The 11,592-nt window shown below is 37.7% G+C and overlaps 1 protein-coding gene across 1 annotated transcript; it reads left to right on the plus strand.

Annotated features, from left to right (window-relative positions):
• Positions 1–424: 424 nt before the first annotated feature.
• On the plus strand, positions 425–11,375 carry LOC139964090 (uncharacterized). Its single transcript, XM_071965440.1, has 8 exons — positions 425–449; positions 1,289–6,726; positions 7,400–7,589; positions 8,221–8,365; positions 8,598–8,778; positions 9,358–9,446; positions 10,164–10,232; positions 10,660–11,375. The coding sequence occupies exons 1-8, from the start codon at positions 425–427 to the stop codon at positions 10,763–10,765; spliced, it is 6,243 nt and encodes a 2,080-aa protein (XP_071821541.1). The 3' UTR covers positions 10,766–11,375.
• The last annotated feature ends 217 nt before the right edge of the window (positions 11,376–11,592 follow it).

Raw genomic sequence — 11,592 nt, forward strand, 5'->3', positions numbered from 1 at the left:
AAACTCTGATAAAATGGTATGTTACAACCCACCATCCAAGGAGTGCTAGAATGGGCAATTGACAGACATCCCACTCAGCCTGCATCCTTAACCCCACCATGATCTTGTCGTCACCCACCAACCTCTGTGCTGACATGAACAACACAATTAAAGGCAAAACCTGGGGCAAATGTGACCGCTTTATTTGATTGGAAACAATGCATAAACTTTAAATTAACTGTGAGGGGAGGGGTTAGATTGAAATTGACAAAATCAAGGGGGCCTTTTCCAGACCTTGTTACTATCAATTTACAAATTGTTCCATTCAACTCCCTCTAATACCCACAACACTTCTTCGTCAACTCAAAGTAACACCAGACCGTGACTCATATTTTTTCTCTATTTTCTCATTCATGATTTTAGAATTCAAGCACAAAAATCAATAATGGAAGCAAGTGTGGATAATGAAAGTAAGTTAACTTAATATTATTATTCTTACTCATTACAAATATTATGATGTAATTCAGTATCGAAGAATAGATATCAAAGGAAAAAGTCATACATTACAGTGTCATGAACATAATACATAATAGCTTGGCTGCAGTGTAAAATTTATTATACATTTAAATCAATGGCTAAAGCGAGCTGCCAGCATATTCTGTACTAAAAAAGAATCTGTTTTTTTTTCTTGTTAAACCATTGTTTATAATGAAATCAAATGAACATAGTCAGATGATTATTGTTTAATGGATTTCATCAAGTTATCCAGATAACATCGAACACTAATTATGATATAACATTTTTTTAAATACTACAAATGTATTAAATTTTGACATTTATGGTAAAATACATGACATAGAAATTAGTATAATTTTGTGGTTAGGAGGATATGTCAAGCTATGTGTGTTTCAGTTGTATGCAAATCAAGCTATTATGACATCGTGATGGAAAATATAATGCCTACACCAAAAATACTCTAAAAAGACTGGATCATTGAAAAACAAAACAACAGATTCTACAATGGAGTCACTTTCCAATTGAACTCAAAACTCATATTTCTCCTGAAAAGTCCAAACAGCAATCTACCTTACATAAGTTCTACATTATGGATATCAAAGCTGCAATTAACCATTGGGATAAATCGACCAAGTCATACCTCTTATCAAATATGTGTATTAAATAATATGCCATAATTGGATACACCTTGTTTCTCCAATGAAATTACTTTGGTTATATTGTGTACCCTCCCATTCGATAACGTCACTGAACATTGAACCCATATCAATTAAAGATATTTGTTCCATTGAAGGTCCTATGAAATCAAAAGGGTGGGCTTTTCAGCCCATTTACCCGCTGGTGGACACCAACATTATCGAACAGCGGGAAGCAGCTATGGCTGAAATGGAAGCAGCCCCCATTGGATCAGCTATCACTGGTCCACCATCACCTCCATCGACTACCAAGCTCACACCCCTTAAAATGACATCTGAGGCAGTATGGGTTGGAGGTCAAGTCAGACCAAGGACGTCTCCTGGAACCCGAATTGGTCAAGAATCAGGCATCGACAGTCCCTCAACCAGTACCACTGGGCCAAATGGACCACAAGAGATGAAAGGAGCATCTGACTCTGGTATGGCAAGTTTTCTTAAAGTCTCGCCTCTGGTTTCAGATGGAGAAGTTGAACCCCAACCAGATGTGATGACATATCTTCCATCTTTCTCAACACCAAATCTCTTCAAGCCAGAGAAAAATGAGGGAAAGGAAAAGAAGAAGAAAAAGAAGAAGACAGGCAAAAAGTCAAAGAGCAAATCTGATATTGATTCCATTCTTTCACTCCTTAGTGATTTGGGAGAGGAAGAGGATAATGGGATGCAATTAAAGGAAGATAATGACAGCAATCTACCTTTGGAAGAAAAAGTTGGAGAAATTACATCGATGCCTCCCAGAGAAGATACGTCACCACTCCCAGAGGAACCTCTTTCTTCAGTCAATAATGTAAAGAATGAGGAAGAATCCCGACAGGGAAATTCTTGTAATAATGTTAATATGGTCACTGTGGATAGTGGCCTTCCATGTCCTGCAAGCCATCCTTCTCCAACCAAGGTTGCCAGTCAACCACTAGGCTCTTTAAAATCTCTTGGTTTTCTAAAACCAATAATTCATGTATCTGCAATTGTTGATAGAGTATCGCCTACCCTGCCACCCTTAGTCAGTTCCAACAGGGCAGCATTTCTGCAGGCACCTCTTAAACCTATTGGCTTGTTGCAGCCATTAGAGAAGCAGCAAAGCCACAACCTCACTTTGCCACTTCCATTGGTGAAGAAAGCACCGTGTCAACTTAATCCACTGCACCCTATTGAAACCACTCTGAAGAACAAGAATCAAGAAGAGATTACACAAAACGAGTGTAGACAGATACAGGAGAGCAGTGACATCAAAGACGATAACTCTGCTGAGGTTGTGAGTGAAGATGAAGATTTCGTTATGGATGAAGAAATTTCCTTCTCTGATCAATCAAGTCTTCCAGACAATAGTGGCCAAGTCCCTGAGCCTGATTTGGAGACTGGCTTTGAAGAAAGTGCACGAAAGCAGGGTGACTTAGAACAAGAGGACATGAAGACACTGGATGTTGAGATCGGTGAAGCAATTGATACAAGCTCTGTCTCTCATACCTTGAGCACAAGTTATTTCTATGGGAATAATGATGAATGTTGCAGTTCAGAGACCAGCAATGAAGGGATTAGCTGTTGTTTCAGTCGAGATGAAGATGCAGCCGATTTGGAAGAGGTTGAACATGAAACTGTCAATCAAGAAAACATACCAATCCTCCCAATTGTACAGTCCGGTGTCTGTCCTGATAATCCAAAACCAGAACATCAGTTGGCAGACTGTGCAAAGCCAAACAACACTGTTATTGCTGAAGGAGAGAAGTCTGAGGAAGATATGTACTCTGACTCCTGGACTGGTGGATCCGACCAATCAAGTGAGGACTCAAATGACGATCACCTTGACAATGACAGCTGTAATTCAGAGGAAGAATCTGTAGGCCGACTCTCTACCATTCTAGAAGAATGCAAAGATTATATATCTGAAGAGGGAGGGTCGGTCATAGATGAACCATCTGACCAGATCAAACCAGCTGAAGACAGAGCATCTGACCAGGAAGAATCCCTGTGGGATGATGAAACTGATCAGTCCAGTGATGTATCAGAAAATAATACGCAAGACATTGCAGAAGCATTCAAATCTGACGACACTGAAGGAGGCAAAACTGGTGACAATGTTAGCGAGATTGAAGAATCAGATGCTGGCTTATCAACGATTCTGGAGGCAACAGAGGAGGAGTACAGTGAATATGAATCAGCCAAAGAAGCTGTCATTGAATGTGAAGAGGAAGCATTGCAAAAGGCTTCTGAAAACAATCTGGTACAAGCTGATGAGGAACCTGAAATAAATAAGGCAACAACTCAGTCAGTTGAGGAGTCCATCCCAGAAGAAATCTCCTTTGAAGATATCAGTGCCGAAAGAGATGCTTACAGTGTAAACACTGACCGCCTTAGTGATGCTTCTGATCAAATATTTTACAATGGAAATGGAGAAGATTGTATGACCAAGAAACCAACAGCTACAAGCACATTTGAAGAAACAGATAAAGTTCTTCAAAAAGAAACAGCAATGGTGACTGACAAAGTACTGCAAGAAAGGAATGCTACAGTTGAGAAGTTAGAGCTATGCAAAGCACCACTTACCTCCAATGGTGACTGTGCTGAAGACAGTTGTATCAAACATGCACATGAAAACGATCAGTCAAATCACAAGCCGCAAATGACAGGCATCTTTGATGCAATTGAGAAGGTTCTTCAGCGAGAAACAGCACAAATTATAGAGCAAGTTTTGAAAGAAAGAAGAGAGAAGTTAGACTCAGCTGAACGATTGCCTACAGGCAATGGAGATAATGGTGATAATGCCTGCAAAAGCGGATGTAGCCTCTTCGATGAAAGTAATGACTGCTGTATCAGCAAGCAGTCAGGCAGCCACCAGTCTCACAGGCTGGGCCCAAAAGGCAGCCATGATGAGCATTACAGTAGCATTACTGGTCATTTTTTTAAGCAGTTTAACAGACAAGGCAACACTCAAAATGAGAGTCAACAGTCAACTACTCACAGCCAAACTGACGAGCAAGAGAAGAGCAGTACCATGAGTGGGTGCAGCCTCTTTGGAGAGAGCCATGATGGTCACATTAGTATGCTGTCTGGCAGACAAGGCAAAGCTTTAAGTGGTCACAGCCAACAGCCAACCAGTCACAACGAAGCAGGAAAGCTTGATGACCATCAGACAGCCAGCAGCATAAGCAAATGCAGCCATTTTGATGAAACCGATAAGTGCCAGAGTGGCAAGCAGTCTAGCAAACAAGAAGACAACAACTGGGAGAAAAACATTCCGAAGAGTCACAGCCAAGACGAGTACAGTCCTGACCAACATCAGCGCAGTTTCAGCGGAAGCACTAGCGGACGCTTCTTCTCTGATGCAAGTCAAGATAATCACAGCAGGAACCAGTCACAGAGACAAGAGAAAACTCCCGACGCACAATCCTGTCTAAAGGAAATCTTTTCAGAGGGCTCAAAAGACAGAATAGCTGATCAAATTATCCTTTCAGTTACTCAGCAAAACCAGAGTAAGGAGAGTTGCCACAATGTCACAATTTCAACTGTACCTGAAAAGAATTTGAAAGTTACAGATAGTGATACAGAATCTATGGAAGGGATTCCAAAGAGCCAACTGAGTTATGACGACAATGAACTAGATGCCACTGACAAAGAAATGCCAGAAATTGGAAGACTAACCATTACAAACCTTTCTTCTGTGCTCGATGGCATTTCCTCAAGTGAGAAATTCAGCATTAAAGAAGCATTCATTCAAGCTTGGGTGGACGAGAATACTCAGTTGTTGAAAGATGGACAACTTGTCAATGCATCAGAAGATTACAGTGAAGATGACAGTGAACCTATCAGTCAGATGGAGGCAAAAGAAGATCAGGTTTCAATATGCAACCATGACAGTGACCATTCAGAACAGCTGGGCACACCCCTCCACAATAAAGCAAGTGAAGACAAATCAGGAAGCTGGGTGCAACCAGCAGTGAGTAGTTCTGACATCTCCATTCCATCTGAAGGAAACATTAAAGCCAAAAGTCACATCTCATGTGAATCTGAGAAGAGACAGGACAAGAGTGACCAAGATTCTGAGCTTGATCTTCCTCTGAGCCAAGTAGGGAGTAATGAGAACAAATCAAACATGAATGGTACACAAGAGCAAATACATGATGAGAAGAAGCATGCTGCAAATGTTGTTAAAGACGACAGCCTGACCTTGCAATGTAACAGCTCTAGGACAACACATCCAAAGGAAACATTCAGTATGACTGGTATCCTAAGAGAGGAATTTGCAAAGTTACAAAGTCTCTGCAACAGGATGGAGGGCCACAAGCAACAAGATCAACATATGCTACCAACTCCTCCTGTTACTCCTACTTCAACTGAATTGTACCATAGATTATCTCTGACCGAACAAGAAATAAGAGAGGCTAAAGTTGAGGTACAGAAACTTAAAGTAAAAGGTATAAACCACATAGCAGCCAAATCAAGTCTTAACAGCCAACTGCAGAAGAGTATTGACGATGTTAACAAACTTAACTCCAAGCCTTTGTCACAGATGGAAATAGAGAGAGGCAAGGTGCAAGTCCTTGAAGAAAATCTGGGGGATCTGAAGAACGAAATGAAGAAGTGGAAGATTGATCATGAACTTCAGTTGAATATGATGGAGAAAAAATACCAGTTCAATGAGATCAAACTTCACACAGATCTGAGCTTGGCAAAGGAAGAGTGTACATCCTTGAAATTAGACAATGAAGTAAACAGGCAGAAGTATGAGAAATCACTAACAGACTTAACCAACCAAAATCAAAAGTTAGAAACAATCATGGATCACCTCAAGAAGAAGTTGCACTTGGCTGAAAAAGAAGTGACTGCTAAGCACAAGGCTATACAGAGTTGGCAAGCAGCTTATGGAAAGATGGCTACCTCAGTAACAGAAGTACAAGAGAGTTCAAAGCTAATGAGCGATATGATGAAGAAACAAGACAGGAAGATGCAGCTGATATTCAAACAACTCTCTACAAGCAATGACAAGGTGTCAAAACTCGAGGCAGACCTTACAAGATCTCTAGAAGAGAGATGTGCAGTGGAGACCCTCAGAGATTTATCACAATTGAATCTGGAGGCCATGAAGGAAGAAATGCTGAAAATGAAGGAACAATTTCAAGTCATAGCTGCACAAAACGACAAGGAATTGTTAGATTTGAGGAATCAGATCCAACAGAATCAACACCAGGAGCAATTGGTAAGGGGAGAACTGACAGACAAAGAAACTTTCTTGAAGAATCTTGAACAGAAGGCAGATGTCTTGAAAGTTCAAGTCAACAAACTTGAGATAGAACATAAGCTTAAAGACAACCAGATCTACTCATTTGAACAGCAAATTGCTAAATCACAGAAAGTTGAAACTGCCCTCAAAAAGAAATCTGTGGAACTGATGGATCGGCTGACAGAGATCACAACATCAAATGAAGCTTTGAAAGCAGAGAAATATGAGTTAAGCAGGAGAGTGGCAGAACTAGAGAGCCGGTTCTCATGCCAAACCCAACATGCAACCTTGGTAACACAGCAACTCGCCGACTCACAAAATGATGTAAGTCTAAACAAAACACCAAAACAATGTATCAATGTAGTTTCCTATAAACTTTGAATCCTTAATGTGATAAGAATGTTCCGGATTTTAGCACAAAGACAAGAAATGATAGCTTCCCTGAAACTTTGAATCTAAAATGATTTTTGATACCCAGAGTGGTGGGGGATGCTATAGGAATGTAATAAAGTTTATAACACAGGAAGGACTTTCTTTCTTTAAATTGTTTCAAACCAGAATGCTCCATGTTCCAGGTCATAATTAAATCACCGCAGCAACCTAGGTGTTAAATATGTGATTAATTGTGATTAATACTCACCTATAACCAGTCTGGAGAACAAATCTGTCAGATTCAAATGATCAAATAAATATTAATTTAGTTATCTATCTTGGAATGCAAAATGGTAGAAGGGTTGCTTGAGTTGCATTAACTGCTGCAACTGGTATGCGTGTATCAACACTCAGTTTGTTTTGGTCCAATGGTGACAAAAGTAGATACCAAAAATCAAATATGATACATTCACTAAATTGTTACCTTTACCATCTATGTGTTATAATGATTCAAATGCCTTGTTTTTTGAATGACAGATCAATTTAAAAAAAACTGACAACTATCTCTTATTGATGATAACTAACCTTCATGATGAATTCTTTCCTTTCTCACTTTGATGAAAAGGTGGAAAAATTGGATGGTCTCTTGAAAGTTGCAAGGACTGAGATCACCCAACTCAACCAATCATTCCAGGAGGTACAGAAGCAGTTGAAGGAAAAAGAGATTGCCCATCATCACAGTGACTCTCTCATCTCTTCCTTGGAGGAAGAATTACGATGCCTGAAGGACAAAGAAATGAAAAGAGAATCACTAGGTACCTTCACATGTGGGGAATGAAAGCAAAATGTTTAATTATACAGAAGCAGTGTTTTGGTGAATTAAACTGAAAATGACACAGCTACAGTATAAAAATAGTCACAGGTTTAATTTAATTTGTGTGTGATTATGAAAGAACTGTATGGTTGCATTTTATTTCTAACATTACAAAATATAAACACATTCAAACACATTATAAGGAGTATAATGTCCCATTCTAGTGATGTGATACCCCTTCCCACTGTATATATTTCAAATCAGCTCAGGTCTACGCTATTTCTAAAAGAAATGTGGACATTGTCGACTGAAGAACTAGTGCTATTCTTAATTCATCGTTTTTGAATTCTTTTCTTTATTGTTAAAAGTATTACATACAAACAACACACACTTCTGAGGGTTTGCCATCTTAATTGTGACAGCATTACATGAACTAACTATAAACCATATTGTTTGTGCTTATTTGTATTTGGAATGGTAAAAGTGGTTACAATTTAAGTATAAGTCTCTGCTTTAGATAATTATTATGAAATCATTTCAATTACAAATAAATGGTAAATGTAACTTCCATAGTTTTCTAAATGTTTATATTTAAGATCTTCTAATGTTCACCCTTTCTATTATACTTCAAGTCCATGACAAAGAGCCTGTTTCAAGAAATACAGTTGAAACAGATTTGAAGAGGGCAGAACACGAGAGAGCTGAAATTATGCTACAGTTAAATGATCTTCGCACCCACATAGTTGATGCAGACATCAACCAATCTCAAAAGGATGTGTAAGTTAAAGTTAATTCAAATTAAATTTTTAGAACCCCCAAATCTTCACTTAATTACTATAAAACATATGATAGCAAAACTTAGTTAATTACCTAGTCTGATATGAGTTATTGGTTGAAAAATTTCAATGTATGTATCACTATTTTTGTTTTTTAAGTTTTCAATAAAGTATAAGTATTTAATATCTTATTGTACATATTTCTAAACTTTTATAAATTATTTTCCTTTCAGTATAAAAAGTCTGAAAAATGAAGTTACTATTCTGAAGGCTTACCTTGCCAAAAAGATTGAGAAACTCTATTCTGCTGAGTTGTTAGCTGAAGAGCGAGCCAGCATCATCAAAAAACTGAAATTGAGAGAGAGGAAGACCTTGGAGAGGATGAAGCTCATCTCAGACAGTGAAGATGATGAGGTAAGATAAAAATAAAAATTACACAAGGGAATAAAACATTGGTTGGCCATTCTTGAAAAGGAAGAGGAACTCTACCAGTTCACATTATTAAAGTCATTAAATCTACTTGGACTTCAACATGTTGCATTTTTGACACACAAAGTCTAGTGGTATATTTGACAGTTGGGAGGAGCTGGAGTCAATTCTATGATTTATCTAAATAAGCCAGATACAACTCCGTACATATACAATTTGAATATTGGAGAGAGACAGAAAATTTACAGTTTGAGGGCATGAAAAAGTGAGACAAGAACACTGCCTTTGTTTATTCTAAACAAATCTGGATTGTGCATCCAACTACAAGTGTTCCATTTGTAACCTACATTGTTTTTTCTTTCTTCAATATTACCTATAAAAGCCGATTACTTTGCTTGCGCAGGCCCTCAATTAATGATTTGAACTGACAGTGTGTTGGAAAACACGGGACACTGTTATTTCTTGCTTGTTACCTGCTGAATTACCAAGTCTTAGAAACGCTCTATTAAAGCATACAACTTGAATGTGTTTCTGCATATACTGTATTTTCGAAATATTTTACAGATTAAAATCAGGGCTGAAGTGAGACGAGAGTTTTCAAGAAAACTGCAAGAGAAGAAGAAGAAACTCAAGAATGAGTGTGCTCTTGAGAGGTACTTGACCAATTTCTTCTCTATTAACACTTATCGTTCATGTACAGTAATGCTTTATTGACAGTATTGCCCCCCCCCCCCTCCAAATAAAAACACCCAGAAAAGGTTTTAAAGGCATCGTTATAATCTAACAAAAAATCTTCTCTTTCTGGGTCAGTTATTGCCTTTAGAGTCTATTCCAGAAAGATATTTGCCAGAAATATGTAACATGCAGGTCCCAAACAATTTAACAGTACATACCAACCAACACTAAAATAGATCTTCGGTTTAACAGCATTGGTATCGCATGCAGTAATATCTAATTCAGAGTCCACTTACCTCCATCAATCTAGCTTAAATTAGACCATTGTTAAGTTCTCCTCTGCTTCTATCTTACAATCATCTGAGACTCAGAGGTATAATCTGAAAAGATAAAATACTGAAATTTGTTAGTTAGTTTTAAATTGTACTTGTTCCTCTCCTGGTTTCTTTCTTCTTTATCTTATTCAAAACCTGAGCTACAGTAGTAACCATAGCCAAATGGACATCAAAAGAGCATGTACCATTCAACCACATATTAGGACCAATCTCTCACTTGTCCCCCTCTGATGCCTCCTTTCTTAAGGACCCACATCCACCACTGCATAAGCTGTAGTGATATTTCATGTGCATATTGTAAATCTGCTTTGAATATTTAATCAATAATGATAAGGTACTTGATTTCCCCCTTTTCTACAGGAAATCAATGCTGGATAAAATCAACTGTCTGAAACTTCAAGTGAAGGATCTACAGATGAAAGATGCCAAGTACAGGTAAGTCCACAGGAGAGAAATATGACAAAATATGCTCTGTGAAATTAAGAAAATGTTCTCGACATTTGTCTTAAAAATTATATTGAGACAATGTCAATTTAATGCATCAACATAGTTGAAAGTAACATTACTACCTCTTATGTGAAAGGCATATATACACTTACATAGTGTTGACAAATAGCTTATATGTGTTATATTTTCGTTTCCTTTCAAAATGCAATTTTGAATGACAATGTCTGTTACAATTCAATGTTTTGATCGTTTTTAAAATGTAACTATTGAACCCACACACCTGATAATTACTTCCTTTACCTCTTTTAACCAAAGATCTATCAAATGTGAATGAAAGTGTCCTTAACTTGGAACTGCAACATATCCTCTTTCTTATTGTAATGCTATGCTGCTTCTTTCTTCTCTACAGGCATTTTTACCAAATCGACAATAAACGGGCTGTCAAAATGGACTTCGAGCAATCATGCTGCCGAGAAACTGAAGCTCCCAAGAACTTATTTAAGTCTTCGGGATGAAGCAGCTACAGCAAACCTTCTCATCTCTTTGTTTTACTCTTTTGCCTCATATGGAAGTTTTTCAACAAATAACTTGAAAAACTCTTACCAACCTGGAACAGCTTTGGAAGTATCAACTATGAAAGTTTGTCGTCGAGCTTAAACATTTTGCAAAACTGGTGGACTCTTGTCAACCATGAGCAACTATTGCCAACCTTGAACACTTCTGCAAACTTTGAACAATTTGTTACCAAGCTTGAACATTTTGCCGACCTTGAACACTTTTGCCAACCTTGAACACTTAATACTAACCTGGACCCTTTTTGCCGGACTGGTAGACTTTGATCAACCATGAGGAATAATTCACCGACCTTGAATGCTACCAACTTTGAACAATTTTGCCAACCTTGTTCAATTTTCAACTTTTCATTCTTCATTTCTATTTCCATTTACAAATATTTACAAAAATATTATATCACATTTGAAAAACAGACAGGAAAACCCACTGACGGAAAATTCAATGAATTTACTGTAAAAATGTTGTAAAGTTCATTGAAGAGAACAAATTAGTATATTACAACTTGAATTTTGTTAATGATAAATTGATTGAATAAAATAGTAAAACACAAAACAATTCTGAATGGCATTACTTTTTTCTCAAAACAGTGTACAGTTTCCAGTAGTGAAATTTGCCATTTAAGGAATAATCTTGAATATTATACGTCTCCCTTCTTCTGTCCCTACTCTCTGTAGATCAGCTAGAAAGTATGAAATGTAAAAACTTACTTTTGAGTAAACAATTAAACTTAGCCCTTGCCTCTGAAAGGAGAAAGAGAATACAGTAGCTG

The sequence above is a fragment of the Apostichopus japonicus genome, chromosome 22 (assembly GCF_037975245.1).
Source record: "Apostichopus japonicus isolate 1M-3 chromosome 22, ASM3797524v1, whole genome shotgun sequence".
NCBI lineage: Eukaryota > Metazoa > Echinodermata > Holothuroidea > Aspidochirotida > Stichopodidae > Apostichopus > Apostichopus japonicus.

Excerpts from the sequence above, each read along its gene's own strand:
- LOC139964090 (XM_071965440.1), top strand. The coding sequence starts at position 425 with ATGGAAGCAAGTGTGGATAATGAAA. Across the intron at positions 6,727-7,399 it reads TCGCCGACTCACAAAATGAT|GTGGAAAAATTGGATGGTCT; the intron begins GTAAGTCTAAAC and ends TTTGATGAAAAG. Across the intron at positions 9,447-10,163 it reads AATGAGTGTGCTCTTGAGAG|GAAATCAATGCTGGATAAAA; the intron begins GTACTTGACCAA and ends CCTTTTCTACAG.